General features: G+C 35.2%; 2 protein-coding genes across 4 annotated transcripts in view; one reads left to right on the top strand and one right to left on the bottom strand.

Annotated features, from left to right (window-relative positions):
• Window positions 1–1,008: 1,008 nt before the first annotated feature.
• On the top strand, window positions 1,009–11,216 carry LOC120429075 (uncharacterized). The gene is made up of 6 exons (XM_039594230.2): window positions 1,009–2,240; window positions 4,108–4,651; window positions 8,869–8,941; window positions 9,004–9,218; window positions 9,290–9,564; window positions 9,624–11,216. The coding sequence occupies exons 1-6, from the start codon at window positions 1,705–1,707 to the stop codon at window positions 9,736–9,738; spliced, it is 1,758 nt and encodes a 585-aa protein (XP_039450164.1). The 5' UTR covers window positions 1,009–1,704; the 3' UTR covers window positions 9,739–11,216.
• The window catches only part of LOC120429073 (dynein axonemal heavy chain 2-like), a 26,869-nt gene continuing 14,170 nt past the window's right edge, over window positions 11,154–23,852 (bottom strand). For 2 of the 3 annotated variants that reach the window (XM_039594220.2, XM_039594223.2), the window contains 3 exons: window positions 12,346–12,686; window positions 11,815–12,234; window positions 11,154–11,747 (listed from right to left, as the gene is read on the bottom strand). In XM_039594220.2, the coding sequence (XP_039450154.1) occupies window positions 11,364–11,747; window positions 11,815–12,234; window positions 12,346–12,686 (1,145 nt within the window). In that variant the 3' untranslated portion in view covers window positions 11,154–11,363. Of the gene's footprint in view, window positions 11,748–11,814; window positions 12,235–12,345; window positions 12,687–23,852 lie in introns of those variants that run through there. The other variant, XM_039594222.2, reaches the window with a different exon arrangement.

Below are 23,852 nucleotides of genomic sequence, written 5' to 3'. Positions count from 1 at the left end.
GTCTAAACGCTGTTACGTCACGAAAGAATCGGCCCCAGAAGTCGTCCTTCCTGAGGAGTTTTGATAAAATCCAGCTTAGGATGATACATAAGACTACAACATAAATATTGGCAATAAAGCAGAACAAAATGAATCTCCCAGGCGAAGGGTTAACGATACATTTGCGTGTCGAACGGTGATGATAGACAATCTGTTTAAAATGTAAACGAGATGTAATTTACCCGTGGCATTTTAATTACATCCGAAGGGACAGGTTATATCGTCATGATTTGTGTCTGTAAAAATGCTGTTTTTTTAAACAGCTCTGCGATTCTACCCATCAGCTACAATCGGCGCCGATTCGGTACGCTGCGTGGTCCCTTGACCCTATCGGGGCCGGCCTGCTTTGCTGTTTCTCTCGTTTCGTTTCTTCCTTGATCTCGCGGCCTGCCGCTGCGTTGTTTAAGGTATTTTTTCCCTTTATTTTTCAACGCTTTGCGGTGCTTTCGCGTCCGAAATTCCGGGAGATGCTCGCTGTCGGTCGGTCGGTCGGACTGAGAACACTAACCTTCACCCATCGCGAAGAAAAATTGCGAGAGCCGAGACGAGTCGAGACAAGCGCTGAGAAGCTCTGGATGCGGTCCATTGTGATGCGTGCACATTTTACGCGAGAGTAAGTGCACCACGAGCGCGCGTGTGTAAAAAATATAAGCCACGCGTTAACTGTGTACTTTGTAAAAGGCGAAAAAAAAAGTTTGTCTGCGCAGAATTGATTGGATAATCACATGTTTGGGTTTTGCCCAAAATATAATCATCAAAGGCTGCTGTGTTGTACGCGTGGCTGGTACCATTAACATCTTGATTGATTAATTGTTTTCAGATTGATTTATCAACCATTTTTTTTAAAGGATTCATTTTTTTATGTTTTTGTAGTTGGTACAAGTCTCGCAGCTTGCGCGATGAGTAGAATTGACTGTTTGTTCGGTCTGGTGTGGAGTGGCGCGAACTTAACTCTGAGTTTTCATCGTTGCTTCTCTCAGTCTATCGTTGCCAGCCGCACGACTCGGATCGCGCTCGTATAATTGCTCCCGGCGTATTCTTTGTCTGTTTGGATAATTTCGTAATGAAAAGCGTTATTCTCATTCAACTGGCGTGGTGTATGAATTGTGGGTGTGCGATGACCACGTTTAACTAATATGAATTTTGGTTCCAAAATTGAAAGAGTGCGTTTGTGCAATCGTCGGCCAGTTAACCCCAACAAAAAGCAATGCTCTCGATGGATTCAAGTGAAAAGGAAGAAACCAGAGGGAACGGAGAAAAGTTCCAATTAAATCTTACATGATCAAATAACATCCCGGCGAAGAATGAAGTGTGTGTAAAGAGTCGAAATTAAGAAGACCGAAAATTATTAAAGAATGATTGTTTTATATCATTCACACGGTGCATTCACGAAACCCAGACCAGTTGATCGACGGATGAGGATACGCTCGATAGGTTTGAAAAAAAGTGTCGAATAACTAGAGAAAAAAAAGTATAAATAAAGTGTGTGCAGTGGCTGACTGTGAGTCGAGAATAAGAAGGAACAAATCGGCTTTGAAAAAGGTGTTATTTGAGAAGCATGAGGTAGAGAAAAAAAATCATCTGATAAAATAGTGGGGCCGGTCTTAGGAAAGGTGGAATGAATTTCCATGCGTAGTAATTCGTTTTTAAAGCAAGTGTTCGATCATGAGATCATCAATAGGCGTTACGAAAGTTCTCGCATTCTATTTCATACTTTTGCATTTATTTTTGAAAGCAAAAATGTGTGTCGGTGCGATCCATGGTGCGAGTAGTGGAAACATTAATGACAGTGATGAGTCATTTTTCCCGGTGGAAACACACACGACAGTCGCCCCATTGCTAGACTCTATACCGAGTCCTGTCGGTCATAGTGTCGCGAAAATTCATCGTCGGCAACATGCGGCGGTTGTCTCGACGCCGAAACCGACGGCGGCGCTTCACCACGTGCGACACGAACATAGTTTTGTGAAAAATCGACACATTGTCCACCCGCAAGATGATCATCATCTTCGCTCTCACAAGAGCAATTTTAAATCTGCTCAAGCTGCTGGCCGAAATTGGTATCCGAACCAGCGACGGCCACCTCATCATCACCGGGGGTTGCACCAGCGGGACTTTAACCCGACTAGCAGCAGTTCATCATTCGCGCTGTCATCGCCGCACAGTGTGCATCGAGCAAGACTTAACCGGGCTAATTCTAGGTATGCAATCCTTTACATTAATTATTAATCCTTGTGCAAAACATTAAACTTTACATTATTTTTTGGAAACTTCCCAAGTTCGTTATGAAGAAAAAAATCCAGTGTCTTATTGCACGCCTCTTGTTGTGCATTTTTATGAATAGATAACAAGGTTATTAAAATTAATAACACCAATTAGCAGCTTCCACACAGTGGCGCCCGTGACTTGAACAACATTGTGTTCGTATACTGTATGATGAAACTTTACGAAGATGCATTCGCGCTGTGTACATTCGAATGAGATAAAGTGTTTTTAAACCAGTCCTGGTATTTAGAGTTGCGTTATCTAGTTAGTCTATATAGAGATAAAATGCTAAAGGGTAGAGGGTGTAAGAAACGAGAATAATTAAGGCTTTGAAGCTTTGAAACCAAACGCCTAAAATCAAAACGGAAGTGCAGTTGAACACAAATTGAAACGGAAAGTAAAGTGAGCGGTGCTGTTGCGTTCACTTGATTCCATTTCGTAAAACCTGTCTGCTTCAAATTTCTAGCCACTAAATCACATCAAAAAGGGTTTCGCGTTATTTTTTATCTTTCACTTTCTGTATTGCTGCTGGGTCAGTTAAAAAGGAATCAAGTATGAGAGTATAGACAAGTGCAAGCAAAACAAGCCTACCTACATATGTAAAAATATATATTTTATGTACTGTAGACACTTCGCTGTAGGTTGCGCCTGCAATTGACCGTAGACAAGTTGCACATATTTCACGCGGATGAGCAATGCGGCCTCACCAGACAGCTTGCTTCTACTAAACTTCTCGGAACAAATGTGACTCAGAAAACAGACAATATTTATAAAACAAATGCCCGTTTCGTTGGAAGCAGTGTTTGATAAGCAAAGAAGAAAACATTCACGCAATTGATCGTTATACGTTTTGCAACAAATGCTCCCAACGGAACGATTCTGTACAGCATCACGAATGTACGAGGAGCGCAATGTGTGCGGTAAACATATTAACTAATTGGTGACGATGAGCACTTAAAGCTGAATGCAAAGAAAATGTATTTTTATATTGAAATGAAACATCAACTTCCTTGATATTAATTGATCAATTGAAAAACTGCTTCAGTTTTACTGCCACAAACTTGCGTCAAAACTATGCAAAGGCAGTAAAGTGAATATTTTTAGTGGCAGGAAAATTTACTCGAATTATTTTACCTTGCGATGCTGTCAGCTGTTCTAATGAGAAGTAGTACGGTGGGATTTATTTCTAGACATGACCTAATTGAATAGCGCAGAAAACTGAAAACTCCCGTATGTGACATACATGTACAAATTTCTCGTAGTTTTCATTCCGAAATTTAGATAATTGTTTGAAAATTTGTATCGTTCCATTAAAGTTACTGACTAGAGTTGATAAAATGTAAAAAAATAGGATCGTTCTTTCATTACGTAACCCAGGAAAACGAAGGTAATTGGATCGTCTTTTTTGTTACGCTTCATGTCAATAATTTTATCGTAGGAGGTTATGTCATTGACATAACCAGAATGACAAAAAACATATCTGGCGATTTTTTTACCGGTATCGAAAAAAAAAGAACGTTTGCCTTTATACTATTTTAATACTGATTCAAAAAAAAAAGAACAAATATTTATTGTGCTCCTATTAGTAATTAATTATTTACAGAAGATATATCTGTTTGTTATATCTCGCTTAATTTAAAAAGAAGCCAGAGTTGGTGTTGGAACCGCTGCAACGCGTTGACAATTCTACATGAGTCCACAGCCCTGGAAAAAAAGTATCAACTTTTCAATTTATTTGAAAATGAATAAATCTCTATGATTTTATTGTGTTTATCAAAATCGTTTTTTTGTTCACCATTCCAGGAGTATCAGCACAAACCAGCAAAAATCCAATCCTAATCCTAGGCTTGAAAACCAGCCCAAGCCATTATCTGCATTTACAACTGAGCCAATAAAGAGTAGCACGAAAAAACATAAAAGTTCTGGTGATTCAAAAAAGTCAACTCACCATACCAATAACTATTTCGAAGAATTGCTCAACAGTTACAAAAGTAATTCGCCATACTACAAAGACCACTTGAAGAGAGACTCAAGCGTGCTGACAAAATCTTTGCAAGCCTTAAACACGAAATGCAGCGACAAAAAATGTAAAAGCAGGCATGCTAAAGAGGATACAAATGATGATGACTATGATTATGAGTATGAAGAAGAAGACGACGATGAAGATGATTATGATGATGAATATTACGATACCGAGGCTCAGGGTGATGCTGGATATAGTACAACAACGAACTCAGTGACGGTAGCAGACAGCACGAAACTTATTCAGGAACAAGATTATAGTAATGTCAACAATAAATTTGATAACAGCTTACATCAAGATAATGATGATGCTGTGGAAGCAAAAGTAAGTATGGTAATTAGGAACAATACTTTGTCACAACAAACTACCACCACCTTAAGGCACGTCTCACTTTATCACTGTTGAGTTGAGGTTCTAAACCATGTGTATTTTAACTTAAACACAAAACTAGAATAAAACTTTTTAGAATGCTGTTGCGTATGAGACATTTTTTTCAATACGCACCCAAGTATTCACTTTCAAGCTTGGATTGAATAGTGCTCCACTTGGTGCCGCAATCTTATCCCTAAGGTGTCACGTCATGGCCATATCTACTCTATTTTTCTCTAATATGATGCTGCCAGTAACGCTTAAACATACGGTTTAAGCATCACAAGCGTCGTTGCCTGGAATACAAAATCGTGATTGGAATGGGGCAGCTAGAGATTATTTCTGGTTGATTAATTGGCGTGAGCTAGTCCAGCTAGAAGGGTAACAAGGTACTAACCGAGTCGTTCCTCTGGGGCAGCTTTGAATGTCTCAATTTTCTCTTCAACTTGCCATGCATCTGAATATATCGATACTCTTTTGGCATATTGGCACACTGAAAACGCAATGCTGTTCAGATTTGCAAATGTTTTCAAACAAGATGAGAATAATTTAGTGATTGTAACGCCTTGATTCTTAAGTATTGTTCAGTAAATAGGCTCGCATGACATCAACATTTATAACATTGTAAAAAAGTATTTTATTTATAACAACAAAAAAGTATTTTTTTTACAAAAGTATTCAAAAATAGTACATAATGTTTGTTGATAATGGTTATTAAAAAAAATAGTAAAAATATTTCTTCCAAATAATACGAAACCTAAATTTTCGAATTCTTAAATTCTTCAATATAAATAAAAATAATGCATGGATCGTAACACAATCGCCAGACGCCTTTTCTCCTCTATTTGAGTTACGTATTGTTTTTTTTATCCCTGATATTTAAAGAAAAAAGTATGCATAGTAAACTACAAGATACATATTCAGATTTGAAAACATTGTAAACGAAATCGAAAACAATCGATGTTATCGATTTTAAAACAATTTGTTTACGGTTTTTCGGACAGGATTTCTATCCGTGTATTGTTCATGGCAAAAGGTTGACTTTTGTTAACAGCTTGATCGAAAATATACCATCAAATATCAAATCAAACCAGCAATTCCTTAGTGGAACTTTTTAACCCTTAGCTGCCCATTTTCTAAATTTATTCCATTCCTTGTTCAAGAGGACATATCACGTTCTTTTCCTTTAATATTTGATATCAATAAATTGGTTTAAAATCAGAAAATTTATTTTGAGTTTAAATCATGCTGGTCAAAGCTATTCAAAAACAAAAAATTAGTAAAGCTTATTTAAAAAGATTATTATTTTTCTCCATCCCCACTGGAGCCGAGAAAAGCTAACCGAGAGTTAAGATGAAGCGGTGGTTTATTACCGCAGGGCTTATCTTGATATCTCAACATCTCCTAGAGGCTGTTGCTTTCTTCAAAAAGGTTAAGCCGATTTGTAGTATAGGAGCTATCCATAAACTATAAACACTTTTTGGACAATTCCCTCCATCTTCCCTCGTGGACATTGCTTCACACAAAAAAATGTATTGAGAAATCGACAATCGCAAATCTCCGCTACACTTGAGTGCCCACGTGGTTTATGGATGGCCCTATAGTGTTGAAATTGACTGACCAAACAAACAAAGCAATTTTAGGCTATGGATCATGCATAAATGTTTCTCCTCTTTCATGTTTTCTATGTTTGTCGAAAAAATCCTACATAATTTATACACTGTCATAGCGTCAAAAATGAATTTCTTAAATGAGTTTTGTAATCATGCTTTGCTCTTTCATCAAAAATATCAAGCAAAACTTTTTCAACTCAAAATAAATAGGGTTTGCAGATTATAAGCCCTAGGATCACTTAAATGGTATTGAAATTTGTGGAAAAATGTTTCCAATAAATTTGCAACTAGTTAATTCTACTAACCACAAAAATGACGAAAACGCCAAGGGACACAAGATTGAATGGGATTTTTTTCAAATCCTTTGTTTTCTTATAACATTTGGAAAGCCCAAAATAAGACTTAGGGTTCATTTTTAAGTTCATTTTATCAAAATGCTATTTATTCTAGATCAGTAGTATCTCTATCAGTGATAAAGTATGATTTATCATTTGGTTATTTTTGTTGAGAGATTTTGAAAAGCTTTATTCAGGTGGGGCAATAGGGTGTAATATGGTTGTATGGAAAAAAATAAAGTTGTCCAAATTTAGCGAGCACAACCATTTTTCAGTTCCTTTTGGGGTCCTAAACAACTCCCCAAAGTTTGGGAACGATTGGTTTAGTCCTCACTTTGCGCAAAGCGATTCAATTTTCCATATAAATTTGTATGGGAAAAACCATTTTTTTGGATTTTGATTTTTATAAAATCCACGTTTTACGCTGTACTAAAACCGGATTCATATTCAGATGCTCTGGAAGGTGCTCTACAACTTTCCCGAAGAGAGTATGGTGCTAACTTGCTCCTATAAAAAGATACAGCTTGTTCAAAACTCGTCTAAAACGTGTTTTTTGCTCGAAAATCACGTTTTAGACGAGTTTTGAGGACGCTGTATCTTCTTTCAGGGACAAGCTAGCACCATACTCTCTTCGGGAAAGTTGTAGAGCACATTCCAGAGCATCCGAATATGAATCCGGTTTTAGTACAGCGTGAAACGTGGATTTATAAATATCAAAATCCAAAAAAATGGTTTTTCCCATACAAATTTATATGGAAAATTGAATCGCTTTGCGCAAAGTGAGGACTGAACCAATCGTTCCCAAACTTTGGGGAGTTGTTTAGGACCCCAAAAGGAACTGAAAAATTGCTGTGCTGGAAAATCGATTTTGATATTACACCCTAGTGGGGCAAGTGTACCATATGGATTTTAAGCATAAAAAATAAAATACGAATTGCTGCAACAACATGTTTTACTGGGAAATAAATAAATAAAAGTACTTAAAAATTGATAAACAATTGTTAACATAAATTGTCCCATAGTGTTATTATGAAAGTTTACTATTTATCATCTAAGTAATTTATTTTATACGCAAAAACGATCAAAATATTAGTAAAATATTATTATCTATCTATGTATACATAAAATTTCCACGGTTTTGTTCGAACGCGAATCAGTTCAGTACGGAGCGTCGGATCGAGGAGCTATTTGTTGCGTTGGGTTCGTATAAACTAATTGACGCTTTGACCACTCTGTAACCGATTCCGGAGCATTGACAAATTGTATGGACCAAGTTACGTAAAATCAAATTTGATCACAGGAGGCTGAATAAGCAAAAAAGCAAAAAAAAACGTCAATAAACGAAAAAAAGGCAGAACGAAGTTTTTCGGGTAAGGCTTGATTTATCTAAAAATGAAAGTAACGTTTCAAATATCTTCTAATCTGATGTGACAAAGTGATAACAGTTCAATTGTTAGCAAATTAACATGTTGTTCCATTCATTGTTCCTCTTGCCCCAATGGGATGTTCGTCTTGCCCCACTAGTTGCGTAGAACGCACGAATAATAATTTTACAATCAATTTTTTACAGTCAAAAACTTGATTTTTTTTAAAAACCTGTTCTATAAAAGTCTTAGTATAGACGTGGAATAAGATAATTATCAAAAAATCCGACTGATTTATTTAGGTTTTTAATGGGGTTTAACGAGCATTTCCTTAGCTTGTTATACTTGCCCCACCTTCCCCTAAATAGAATAATAAGGCAAAGTATTTCACATGACGGTTGTTCAGTTGGTGGTGGTAGAAAAAATCCTAACACTTATTTAATTTATTACAGTCCAAACTCGATAATCGAAGACATCGTAAACAAATATTTCGGATAATTGACTATTAACTTTTTAACAAATTTAGCAGAACTCAAATTAAATCTAAAAAAACACATAACTTCTGGAGGTTTGACGTCGTGAAACTATTAAGTGACTAACTATAACTTTTTACACGGCGCTCAGGCACTCTTTTAAACAAAACAAATGGAAGTTTGTTTGATCGTTGAGTGTTAAACCAATAAAAAAATAACACGATATTCTGGCAACATTCGGTGTCAAACCATCGTGGTTTTGATTTCATTGTTTGATTATTCAAAGTTTTTTTTTCAAAATCGTTGGATATTCGAACTATGGATAATCGAATCTGGACTGTAAAGCACACTTGAGATACGAAGTTAAACTAAAATTAAACATTACAGCATTCACTTTCCAACAGTGTTGATACTACCAGAGAAAACAATAAAGTTCTGTCCAAAGAAGTTTATGCAGCAGGTAAGATGTTTAAACAAGAAATGTGTGTAGAGTTGTTAATTTTAGACAATGTTTTTTTGTAGATGCAAATATGGCAAAGTTCCATGTTGCCAAACTTCGACGAGAGGGGAATTGTAATGTTCCTAAACCAAAAATTGTATTAGCTTCAAATGATCCAACAAAGCAATACACGCCACACTGTACAATACTTCATCGATGCGGTGACGATGTCGGATGTTGTCCACAGGCAAAAACATGTGCAGCTTCAAAAAATTCAACGGTTGAACTTTATTTTTTTGTATGTTCAATAAGATGAAAGCAAATGATTCAGCAGCATGCCTGATCTAACTCAATATCTCCTAATTTCAGGTCAAAGCTGTTGGATCAAGGTCAACAATTGAAAGGCTGAGTTTTATCAATCACACCGAGTGTGCGTGCATCAATCGGCACGAATCAATAAATCGTAGAACACCATCCGTTTCAATAGTGGCGACACCAACTAAACCACCAATCTGCAACTGCCCAACGTACTTTCAGCGTGTTGTCGATAATGACAACCGATGCTTTTGCGATTGCTCGTCCAGTGATTCACAGTGCGATCAATTCAAGCGTGGTCTAGAGCATTTTTCGATGGATAATCGAAGGTAAAGCTTAATTTATCAAGCGCATAAACTACCCTAATATTAATAATTCTTTCCCCTAGGTGCATCATGAATAATCGCTGTGAGGAGCCTAGATGTGAATATGGACGTTACAACATTGCTAAAGGGAAATGTCCGGCAAAAAAGGACGCTCTTAGTATCGCTTTTAAAGTCTAGTTGTTGATAGTCTGCCTTAAAACTACACAATCATTTAACTTGAGAGATTCCTTCCCAAAATTGTAGTGTAAATAAATTTTAAAATAAAATAGAGCAGGATCAATTTCCTTGGAATGAACATGAATAAGCAAGCCAGCTAGTAAAGTAAGCAGCTTATGATGTTTAAAATGATGTATATGATTCCTAATATTTTTTAATTAGGAAATAGATGAATACCATCATATGAAAATAAAATGCTGAGCCTATTCAGATGTAGTCCCGATTCGCCCCAGTTAACAGTATAAAGCATAATAATGTGAATACAAATAGTTTCGAAAAAAAGAACAATACACAATATAAGATGAACAGATAAAAGAATGAATGTATGATTTAAATATTAGCATTTTCGATGCATGGAATTTTCAATAATAAAAAACTCATATTTTTTCCTGGTAAATAATTTAAAATTTAATAAAGGCCTCTTTATCCGAAGTACTATTATCCAAAGATTTTCGGATAATCGAAACATGAAAAAATCACGAATAATGTATCTATAATTTATACCAAATCCTTGATTACATTTTCTGCCACTGTGATTTTGACACAAGCGTTTGCGTTTACACCAAGAAGATGTATTAGAAAACTTGTTGCAATTTTAAGACCCGTGTTTGCTCGTTCCATGTTTTGAATTTACGAATATGAGAATGTGCATTCCAAGATTGTTTATGTGAGAATGAGCAATTCAAGATGGCGCCCATAATCTCAGAGCACGTTAGTAAAACATTCTGGTTAAATATTTTCTTCATTTCATCACCACAATTTTTGTATTACGCATTCCCAAACCACTTCATAGCATGTTTTAAGTCATGTTTACATTTGTGCTAAAAAAATCTTTGAAAAGGACTTCGAATTATCAAGTCTGAACTGTTGAATTCAATCATTAAAACCATTAAAGAAGTGCCATACAAATTAAGATTTCAATAACAAGTGTATTCAAGACTTTATTTTGTGTGTGTAGCATAGAAAAAATTGTGCCTTAAAAAAAGAGCCTTAAAATGGTTAAACAAGATTATTTTAAATTATGATTATTCCAGTGAAATCTAAAAATTCAGATTTTTAAAATGGTGCGTAATTGATGCATAATCATCCAATTTTCTTACAAACTAAATCTGGACTACAAACAACGATTGGTGCGATAACTTGTTTTAATATTAATTTATTAGTGAAATGTACGAGCAAGATGAGATTATAGATCAGAGGAAGCCTATAAATTGTTCTAAATGAAAACATCCCGTCTAAATAAGAACCGCTCTGCAAAATTTCTGAAATAGACTTATCTGCAACACTAACTAGAATTTAAAGCCAAACATAAATTATTATTTGAAATAAACACTTTTCTATTCAAACTGGATTAGAGAAGTTCACTAGTCATATAAGTACAATAGTATTATGATTGTGGTATGTAGTTGGCAAATAAATACGTTTATGTCAGTTGGTTATTTTCTCTATAAGTCGTTTAATATTGGCAAAAAGTGAATTTATCTGATTTTATTATGCTCATGATTAGTGTTTATCATTACGAAATCTTAATAGAAACATATTTTTTGTACAATTGAATTCCAGAAATATATATTTATCAGATCCATTCAATTTGTAAGTGTCAATGCGGTATTATAGTTCGCCCATTTTTCTTTCGGGAAGTCTCCCGTTTTAAGGTATAGCGTACAAATAAATGATTCTTCACTACGGCTGGGGCCATAAAAGCAGGGACATGCAAAATCTCGTTCGTTTACATCGTCTTTCTTGACGACAGGCTTAAAATGTGTGGGTGGCATCGGAGAACACATTTGTAAAATATTAGGCTCTTTCAAACATTGTTTTTCTAGGTCCCAACCTCCATTTTGCAGGTAAATTTCTCGAGCAATAAATCCATCTGCGATAGCAAACTTAACAATAGGTTTCATTGTGGTAAATACAGTAACTTTCCATTCAGCATCCGTGACTGAAATATCATTGGCGCTGGCGAAGAGCTAAAACAAAAATCATTGGAAATGGTAAGTTTCACTGGGGGTACGCAAGCTTAAAAAAGTAAACTACCTGCAATACGCTATCTAGAAACATGACTGGCCTTATAAAATATCCAAGAACAATGTTCGTTGAGAGTTGACCAGTTTCAGACCACATTCGGAAGAATTCGACTCTGCATCTGAGATCGTATATCCAATCGGAGATGCATTTGTTTGTTGGGTATCGTAGCCAAGCATGTGGCACTCGGTTTTGTCTGAAATGCTCTAAAAAGTCTTCGTATTCTTCATTCAAACAACGCTCTCCTAATAATATGGCAAATGTTTGCTCAAGATTTTTTCTAACAAGCCTCACGATTTGATTGTATGAATGTATCTCGAGCAGCAAAGCATCACTTACAGGGGTTCTGTTTGCACCTACAATTCTTACTGCATTATCATAGTCTAGGTAAACAGGAAGTTTTGTTAGCAGCTCTTGGATTGTTTGCTTCACCTGAAAATCAGATGCATGTTGTTAAAAGCATTATGTTTGAAGAATGGAAATAACAATGACAAGATTCTTTCGGCACTTTCATGCAAGTTGATGATGAAAAAAATGTCTTACGTTTTCAAAATCCATGCTAACATAAGGTTTAATTTGAAATGATGAAATAGCCTGTGGATCAAGCGGTACCTTGCGCAGCATTTCAAGTATATAGGATGACTGCGATTTCAGATGTTGAATATTTGCATTTTCGTTCAGACCATACACGTTGATTCCATCGGCCATCGGAATTTGTTTTAAAATAAAATTTTTATATGCTTGAAAATTACCGTCACGAGGAATCGAAAAACGACTGTCATACGAAACTAATGTGCTTTGGGAAACGTTAATAAATTGTTTGTAAAAAATTTCATTGTAATATGAATCAAAGATACGTTGGTCCCAGTAGTAAGTTATTTGACCTGCAACCAGAAAGATATTGGGTTAAATGATTGAAATTATTTGAAAGTATTATTCCTATTCTGCCAAAATCCAAATGACCCAAATAACCAAAATAACCAAAATGACCAAAAAGACCGAAATAACCAAAATGACCGAAATAACCAAAATGACCGAAATTACCAAAATGACCGAAATTACCAAAATGACCGAAATTACCAAAATGACCGAAATTACCATAATTACCATAATGACCAAAATGACCATAATGACCATAATGACCATAATGACTGAAATTACCAAAATGACCAAAATGACCAAAATGACCAAAATGACCAAAATGACCGAAATTTCCAAAATGACCAAAATGACCAAAATGTCCAAAATGAACCAAAATGACCAAAATGACCAAAATGTCCAAAATGTCCAAAATGACCAAAATGACCAAAATGACCAAAATGACCAAAAAGACCAAAATGACCAAAATACCCAAAATGACGAAAATGACCCAAATAACCAAATGACCGAAATGACCAAAATTGCCATAATGACTGAAATCTCGATTAAATTTTCAAGAGGTCCTATCTGCATAGGAAACCCATGAGGGATAGGTTGTTTTGAAAATTTAATCTAGAAATGATCAAAATTACCGAAATTACCGAAATTACCAAAATGACCGAAATAACCAAAATTACTGAAATTACCAAAATGACCGAAATGACCAAAATGACCAAAATGACCAAAATGACCAAAATGACCAAAATGACCAAAATGACCGAAATGACGAAAATGACCAAAATGACCGAAATTACCAAAATGACCAAAATGACCAAAATGACCCAAATGACCCAAATAACCAAATGACCGAAATGACCAAAATGACCAAAATGACCCAAATAACCAAATGACCGAAATGACCAAAATTGCCATAATGACTGAAATGATCAAAATTACCGAAATTACCGAAACGACCAAAATGACCCAAATAACCAAAAGACCGAAATGACCAAAATGACCAAAATGACCACAATGTCCAAAATGTCCAAAATGTCCAAAATGTCCAAAATGACCAAAATGACCAAAATGACCCAAATGACCAAAATGACCAAAATGACCGAAATTTCCAAAATGACCAAAATGACCAAAATGTCCAAAATGAACCAAAATGACCAAAATGACCAAAATGACCCAAATGACCGAAACGACCAAAATGACCCAAATAACCAAAAGACCGAAATGACCAAAATGACCAAAATGACCAAAATGTCCAAAATGTCCAAAATGTCCAAAATGACCGAAATGACGAAAATGACCAAAATGACCGAAATTACCAAAATGACCAAAATGACCAAAATGACCCAAATGACCCAAATAACCAAATGACCGAAATGACCAAAATGACCAAAATGACCCAAATAATCAAATGACCGAAATGACCAAAATTGCCATAATGACTGAAATGATCAAAATTACCGAAATTACCGAAATGATCAAAATGACCGAAATGACCAAAATGACCAAAATGACCAAAATGACCAAAATGACCATAATGACCATAATGACTGAAATTACCAAAATGACCAAAATGACCCAAATAACCAAATGACCGAAATGACCAAAATTGCCATAATGACTGAAATGATCAAAATTACCGAAATTACCGAAATTTCCAAAATGACCGAAATGACCAAAATGACCAAAATGAACAAAATGACCAAAATGACCATAATGACCATAATGACTGAAATTACCAAAATGACCAAAATGACCAAAATGACTGAAATTACCAAAATGACCAAAATGACCAAAATGACCAAAATGACCAAAATGACCAAAATGACCAAAATGACCAAAATGACCCAAATGACCGAAACGACCAAAATGACCCAAATAACCAAAAGACCGAAATGACCAAAATGACCAAAATGACCAAAATGTCCAAAATGTCCAAAATGTCCAAAATGACCAAAATGACCAAAATGACCAAAATGACCAAAATGACCGAAATTTCCAAAATGACCAAAATGACCAAAATGTCCAAAATGAACCAAAATGACCAAAATGACCAAAATGACCAAAATGACCAAAATGACCAAAATGACCAAAATACCCAAAATGACGAAAATGACCCAAATAACCAAATGACCGAAATGACCAAAATTACCAAAATGACCCAAATAACCAAATGACCGAAATGACCAAAATTGCCATAATGACTGAAATCTCGATTAAATTTTCAAGAGGTCCTATCTGCATAGGAAACCCATGAGGGATAGGTTGTTTTGAAAATTTAATCTAGAAATGATCAAAATTACCGAAATTACCGAAATTACCAAAATGACCGAAATAACCAAAATTACTGAAATTACCAAAATGACCGAAATGACCAAAATGACCAAAATGACCAAAATGACCAAAATGACCAAAATGACCAAAATGACCGAAATGACGAAAATGACCAAAATGACCGAAATTACCAAAATGACCAAAATGACCAAAATGACCCAAATGACCAAAATAACCAAGTGACCGAAATGACCAAAATGACCAAAATGACCCAAATAACCAAATGACCGAAATGACCAAAATTGCCATAATGACTGAAATGATCAAAATTACCGAAATTACCGAAATGATCAAAATGACCGAAATGACCAAAATGACCAAAATGACCAAAATGACCAAAATGACCATAATGACCATAATGACTGAAATTACCAAAATGACCAAAATGACCCAAATAACCAAATGACCGAAATGACCAAAATTGCCATAATGACTGAAATGATCAAAATTACCGAAATTACCGAAATTTCCAAAATGACCAAAATGAACAAAATGACCAAAATGACCATAATGACCATAATGACTGAAATTACCAAAATGACCAAAATGACCAAAATGACTGAAATTACCAAAATGACCAAAATGACCAAAATGACCAAAATGACCAAAATGACCAAAATGACCAAAATGACCAAAATGACCAAAATGACCAAAATGACCAAAATGACCAAAATGACCAAAATGACCAAAATGACCCAAATGACCGAAACGACCAAAATGACCCAAATAACCAAAAGACCGAAATGACCAAAATGACCAAAATGACCAAAATGACCAAAATGTCCAGAATGTCCAAAATGTCCAAAATGTCCAAAATGACCAAAATGACCAAAATGACCAAAATGACCAAAATGACCAAAATTACCAAAATGACCAAAATGACCAAAAATGACCAAAATGACCAAAATGACCAAAATGACCAAAATGACCAAAATGACCAAAATGACCAAAATGACCAAAATGACCAAAATGACCAAAATGACCAAAATGACCAAAATGACCAAAATGACCGAAATGACCAAAATGACCAAAATGACCAAAATGACCAAAATGACCAAAATGACCAAAATGACCAAAATGACCAAAATGACCAAAATGACCAAAATGACCAAAATGACCAAAATGACCAAAATGACCAAAATGACCAAAATGACCAAAATGACCGAAATTACCGAAATTACCAAAATGACCAAAATGACCAAAATAACCAAAATGACCCAAATAACCAAATGACCGAAATGACCAAAATGACCAAAATGACCCAAATAACCAAATGACCGAAATGACCAAAATTGCCATAATGACTGAAATGATCAAAATGACCGAAATGACCAAAATTACCAAAATGACCGAAATAACCAAAATTACTGAAATTACCAAAATGAAAAAATGACCAAAATGACCGAAATGGCCGAAATGACCAAAATGACCATAATGACCATAATGACCATAATGACCGAAATGATCAAAATTACCGAAATTACCGAAATTACCGAAATTACCGAATTTACCAAAATGACCAAAATGACCAAAATGACAAAATTACCAAAATGACCGAAATGAGCATGAGCATGAGCATGAGAGACCACCCATCGTTCGGAGGGGCACTGAACAGAACCGTAATATCCTTTCAGCACTACTGATCATAGGCTTCGACGATCTAGTGGTGTTTCCCTTATCAACAGCATGTATGAATGCGCTGAAAAGATAAAACACCATGATTGCTAAAACTAGATCAGTTGCGAATAGGTAACAGTCATTGGCCACCAACGGCGCCCGCCATGTCAGTTTGTAGATCTCGATTTTAAGGGACGGGAATGTTAGTTAGCGCAGGTTGCTACTAGGGCAACTGATTTACTCTGTGCTTGCACCTCACCAGCGCCAGGAACCTGAAAATTGGTTAGTAGGGTAGGGTGCTTGGTCAGGATTCATCATAGAAGATGATGATGTGACCCAAAATCATAGTGTTTGTTGAAAGGTTTTATATATTATTCTCAAGGCAAACAATCGGATGCTGCGGATTTCCCGTTTAACTGTTGTTAAATTTTAAATGAAATTGTTTAATCTTAGACAGCCAGCTGTGGAAAGATAATGTCTATTTATAAAATGAGGTGTTAAATGCAATGCTGCGATGATAGCGTAGTCTGATTTTTAATTATATAACCATTTAATTCATAAATTTGTTAATTTGTTAGGAATAGACGCTACGAACTCAACCATCAAATGCCTTCCGATCTTCTTTCTGTTAGCTAGATGAGGTATTGATTTTCGTTGCCTCTCGAGCTACGATGCTATGGAGAGGGCTTAACACACAAACAACTGACGTCGAGCCCTCCGAGCTACGGAGCTATGGGAAGGTCATTTAAACATAAAAAAAGACTCGCGCACCACTCAACGTTCTTGATGAATCAAAATATTTTTTTTACGCGATAAACCTAACGAACACAACCGTCAAATTGTCTTCCAACCAGCGATGATGAAGAAAGGGCTTTAAGCACACAATAACTCACCGATTAATATAAATAAATTCCAAGATCGATCTTGTTTTATAGCAATGATTTTCACGATCGCGAATAAAGCAAAAAAAGAACACAACAAAAATCCATCTCACAATCGTGAATTGTTTTTTTTTTTCACTTTGCACACAAAACCAACCATCCGCTTGCACTGACGGAACATAATTCACACAAAAGAGACGAAAATTATCGCGAAAAAAACAGGACTGCGCGTCCCCAGAAGCACTGCACTTATCAAAATGACCAAAATTACCATAATGACCGAAATTACCAAAATGACCAAAATGACCAAAATGACCAAAATGACCAAAATGATCAAAATGACCAAAATTACCATAATGACCGAAATTACCAAAATGACCAAAATGACCAGAATGACCAAAATGACCAAAATGACCAAAATGACCAAAATGACCCAAATAACCAAATGACCAAAATTACCGAAATGACCAAAATTACCGAAATTACCAAAATGACAAAAATTACCAAAATGACCCAAATAACCAAATGACCAAAATTACCGAAATAACCAAAATTACCGAAATTACCAAAATGACCAAAATGACCAAAGTGACCCAAATAACCAAATGACCAAAATTACCGAAATGACCAAAATGACCAAAATGGCCAAAATGACCAAAATGACCAAAATGACCAAAATGACCGAAATGACCAAAATGATCGAAATGACCAAAACGACCAAAATGACCCAAATATTCAAATGACCAAAATTACCGAAATTACCAAAATGACCAAAATGATCAAAATTACCAAAATGATCAAAATGACCAAAATGACCAAAATGACAAAAATGTCCAAAATGACAAAAATGTCCAAAATGTCCAAAATGTCCCAAATGACCATAATGACCAAAATCATCAAAATTACCAAAATGACCGAAATTTCCAAAATTACCAAAATTATCAAAATGACCAAAATGACCAAAATTACCAAAATGACCGAAACGACCGAAATTACCAAAATGACCAAAATGACCGAAATGACCAAAGTTGCCAAAAATCAGGTAAAACATTTTTTTTTAAAGCTCCAAACCCTGGAGTTAAAAGCATTTTCGTGTGAAATTAAGTTAGTATCATAAAAGCGTAATTCATTTTAAACCAAAAGTCAAGGAGAATCAAACTTTGTTTGTTTAGTTTCAAGGATACTGCAGCTTTTTTATGTTTAGTTTAGTGTTTTGTGTAGTATTGCTTGAATGGTCGAGTAGAACTTTGTGACTGAAATCTCGATTAAATTTTCAAGAGGTCCTATCTGCATAGGAAACCCATGAGGGATAGGTTGTTTTGAAAATTTAATCTAGAAATGATCAAAATTACCGAAATTACCGAAATTACCAAAATGACCGAAATAACCAAAATTACTGAAATTACCAAAATGACCGAAATGACCAAAATGACCAAAATGACCAAAATGACCAAAATGACCAAAATGACCAAAATGACCGATATGACGAAAATGACCAAAATGACCGAAATTACCAAAATGACCAAAATGACCAAAATGACCCAAATGACCATAATGACCAAAATAACCAAGTGACCGAAATGACCAAAATGACCAAAATGACCCAAATAACCAAATGACCGAAATGACCAAAATTGCCATAATGACTGAAATGATCAAAATTACCGAAATTACCGAAATGATCAAAATGACCGAAATGACCAAAATGACCAAAATGACCAAAATGACCAAAATGACCATAATGACCATAATGACTGAAATTACCAAAATGACCAAAATGACCCAAATAACCAAATGACCGAAATGACCAAAATTGCCATAATGACTGAAATGATCAAAATTACCGAAATTACCGAAATTTCCAAAATGACCAAAATGAACAAAATGACCAAAATGACCATAATGACCATAATGACTGAAATTACCAAAATGACCAAAATGACCAAAATGACTGAAATTACCAAAATGACCAAAATGACCAAAATGACCAAAATGACCAAAATGACCAAAATGACCAAAATGACCAAAATGACCAAAATGACCAAAATGACCAAAATGACCAAAATGACCAAAATGACCCAAATGACCGAAACGACCAAAATGACCCAAATAACCAAAAGACCGAAATGACCAAAATGACCAAAATGACCAAAATGACCAAAATGTCCAAAATGTCCAAAATGTCCAAAATGTCCAAAATGACCAAAATGACCAAAATGACCAAAATGACCAAAATGACCAAAATGACCCAAATAACCAAATGACCGAAATGACCAAAATGACCAAAATGACCCAAATAACCAAATGACCGAAATGACCAAAATTGCCATAATGACTGAAATGATCAAAATGACCGAAATGACCAAAATTACCAAAATGACCGAAATAACCAAAATTACTGAAATTACCAAAATGAAAAAATGACCAAAATGACCGAAATGGCCAAAATGACCAAAATACCCAAAATGACGAAAATGACCCAAATAACCAAATGACCAAAATTATCAAAATGACCCAAATAACCAAATGACCGAAATGACCAAAATTGCCATAATGACTGAAATGATCAAAATTACCGAAATTACCGAAATGATCAAAATGACCGAAATGACCAAAATGACCAAAATGACCAAAATGACCAAAATGACCATAATGACCATAATGACTGAAATTACCAAAATGACCAAAATGACCCAAATAACCAAATGACCGAAATGACCAAAATTGCCATAATGACTGAAATGATCAAAATTACCGAAATTACCGAAATTTCCAAAATGACCAAAATGAACAAAATGACCAAAATGACCATAATGACCATAATGACTGAAATTACCAAAATGACCAAAATGACCAAAATGACTGAAATTACCAAAATGACCAAAATGACCAAAATGACCAAAATGACCAAAATGACCAAAATGACCAAAATTTCCAAAATGACCAAAATGAACAAAATGACCAAAATGACCATAATGACCATAATGACTGAAATTACCAAAATGACCAAAATGACCAAAATGACTGAAATTACCAAAATGACCAAAATGACCAAAATGACCAAAATGACCAAAATGACCAAAATGACCAAAATGACCAAAATGACCAAAATGACCAAAATGACCAAAATGACCAAAATGACCCAAATGACCGAAACGACCAAAATGACCCAAATAACCAAAAGACCGAAATGACCAAAATGACCAAAATGACCAAAATGACCAAAATGTCCAAAATGTCCAAAATGTCCAAAATGTCCAAAATGACCAAAATGACCAAAATGACCAAAATGACCAAAATGACCAAAATTACCAAAATGACCAAAATGACCAAAAATGACCAAAATGACCAAAATGACCAAAATGACCAAAATGACCAAAATGACCAAAATGACCAAAATGACCAAAATGACCAAAATGACCAAAATGACCAAAATGACCAAAATGACCAAAATGACCAAAATGACCAAAATGACCAAAATGACCAAAATGACCAAAATGACCGAAATGACCAAAATTACCAAAATGACCAAAATGACCAAAATGACCAAAATGACCAAAATGACCAAAATGACCAAAATGACCAAAATGACCAAAATGACCAAAATGACCAAAATGACCAAAATGACCAAAATGACCAAAATGACCGAAATTACCGAAATTACCAAAATGACCAAAATGACCAAAATAACCAAAATGACCCAAATAACCAAATGACCGAAATGACCAAAATGACCAAAATGACCCAAATAACCAAATGACCGAAATGACCAAAATTGCCATAATGACTGAAATGATCAAAATGACCGAAATTACCGAAATTACCAAAATGACCGAAATAACCAAAATTACTGAAATTACCAAAATGAAAAAATGACCAAAATGACCAAAATGGCCGAAATGACCAAAATGACCATAATGACCATAATGACCATAATGACCGTAATGATCAAAATTACCGAAATTACCGAAATTACCGAAATTACCGAATTTACCAAAATGACCAAAATGACCAAAATGACAAAATTACCAAAATGACCGAAATGAGCATGAGCATGAGCATGAGAGACCACCCATCGTTCGGAGGGGCACTGAACAGAACCGTAATATCCTTTCAGCACTACTGATCATAGGCTTCGACGATCTAGTGGTGTTTCCCTTATCAACAGCATGTATGAATGCGCTGAAAAGATAAAACACCATGATTGCTAAAACTAGATCAGTTGCGAATAGGTAACAGTCATTGGCCACCAACGGCGCCCGCCATGTCAGTTTGTAGATCTCGATTTTAAGGGACGGGAATGTTAGTTAGCGCAGGTTGCTACTAGGGCAACTGATTTACTCTGAGCTTGCACCTCACCAGCGCCAGGAACCTGAAAATGGGTTAGTAGGGTAGGGTGCTTGGTCAGGATTCATCATAGAAGATGATGATGTGACCCAAAATCATAGTGTTTGTTGAAAGGTTTTATATATTATTCTCAAGGCAAACAATCGGATGCTGCGGATTTCCCGTTTAACTGTTGTTAAATTTTAAATGAAATTGTTTAATCTTAGACAGCCAGCTGTGGAAAGATAATGTCTATTTATAAAATGAGGTGTTAAATGCAATGCTGCGATGATAGCGTAGTCTGATTTTTAATTATATAACCATTTAATTCATAAATTTGTTAATTTGTTAGGAATAGACGCTACGAACTCAACCATCAAATGCCTTCCGATCTTCTTTCTGTTAGCTAGATGAGGTATTGATTTTCGTTGCCTCTCGAGCTACGATGCTATGGAGAGGGCTTAACACACAAACAACTGACGTCGAGCCCTCCGAGCTACGGAGCTATGGGAAGGTCATTTAAACATAAAAAAAGACTCGCGCACCACTCAACGTTCTTGATGAATCAAAATATTTTTTTTACGCGATAAACCTAACGAACACAACCGTCAAATTGTCTTCCAACCAGCGATGATGAAGAAAGGGCTTTAAGCACACAATAACTCACCGATTAATATAAATAAATTCCAAGATCGATCTTGTATTATAGCAACAGCGGAACTCACTCCTGATTTTCACGATCGCGAATAAAGCAAAAAAAGAACACAACAAAAATCCATCTCACAATCGTGAATTGTTTTTTTTTCACTTTGCACACAAAATCAACCATCCGCTTGCACTGACGGAACATAATTCACACAAAAGAGACGAAAATTATCGCGAAAAAAACAGGACTGCGCGTCCCCAGAAGCACTGCACTTATCAAAATGACCAAAATTACCATAATGACCGAAATTACCAAAATGACCAAAATGACCAAAATGACCAAAATGACCAAAATGATCAAAATGACCAAAATTACCATAATGACCGAAATTACCAAAATGACCAAAATGACCAAAATGACCCAAATAACCAAATGACCAAAATTACCGAAATAACCAAAATTACCGAAATTACCAAAATGACCAAAATGACCAAAGTGACCCAAATAACCAAATGACCAAAATTACCGAAATGACCAAAATGACCAAAATGGCCAAAATGACCAAAATGACCAAAATGACCAAAATGACCGAAATGACCAAAATGATCGAAATGACCAAAACGACCAAAATGACCCAAATATTCAAATGACCAAAATTACCGAAATTACCAAAATGACCAAAATGATCTAAATTACCAAAATGATCAAAATGACCAAAATGACAAAAATGTCCAAAATGACAAAAATGTCCAAAATGTCCAAAATGTCCCAAATGACCATAATGACCAAAATCATCAAAATTACCAAAATGACCGAAATTTCCAAAATTACCAAAATTATCAAAATGACCAAAATGACCAAAATTACCAAAATGACCGAAACGACCGAAATTACCAAAATGACCAAAATGACCGAAATGACCAAAGTTGCCAAAAATCAGGTAAAACTTTTTTTTTCAAAAAGCCCAAACCCTGGAGTTAAAAGCATTTTCGTGTGAAATTTAGTAAGTATCATTAAAGCGTAATTTATTTTAAACCAAAAGTCAAGGAGAATCAAACTTTGTTTGTTTAGTTTCAAGGATACTGCAGCTTTTTATGTTTAGTTTTGTGTTTTGTGTTGTACTTTGAACTTTGAACTTTGTTTTAATAATCTAATAAATGTGAAGTGTGGTTGAAATTACGTAATACTTTTAATTATCTCAAATATATTGCACACATTGCACCAAATTCTCTCCCTGTGCGAATCGATTGCACACAACTGCACACTAAATATTTGCAGACTGAAAATCGAGACACGCACCACTCTTGACGAGCGAGGGGGAGAAGGGATGCCAGAGAACCATTCTTGCGATTCTTGATCAATTTTTTTTCAAA

The sequence above is a fragment of the Culex pipiens genome, chromosome 2 (genome assembly GCF_016801865.2).
Source record: "Culex pipiens pallens isolate TS chromosome 2, TS_CPP_V2, whole genome shotgun sequence".
NCBI classification, from domain to species: Eukaryota; Metazoa; Arthropoda; class Insecta; order Diptera; family Culicidae; genus Culex; species Culex pipiens.
Note: the sequence above shows the minus strand (reverse complement) of the source record. Positions and strands in the feature narration are given on the sequence as shown.

Coding starts and splice junctions, on each gene's coding strand:
- LOC120429075 (XM_039594230.2), top strand. CDS start 1,705: ATGAGATCATCAATAGGCGTTACGAAAGTTCTCGCATTCTATTTCATA. Junction 2,241..4,107: donor CTTAACCGGGCTAATTCTAG/GTATGCAATCCT, acceptor TCACCATTCCAG/GAGTATCAGCACAAACCAGC. Junction 4,652..8,868: donor ATGATGCTGTGGAAGCAAAA/GTAAGTATGGTA, acceptor TAAACATTACAG/CATTCACTTTCCAACAGTGT.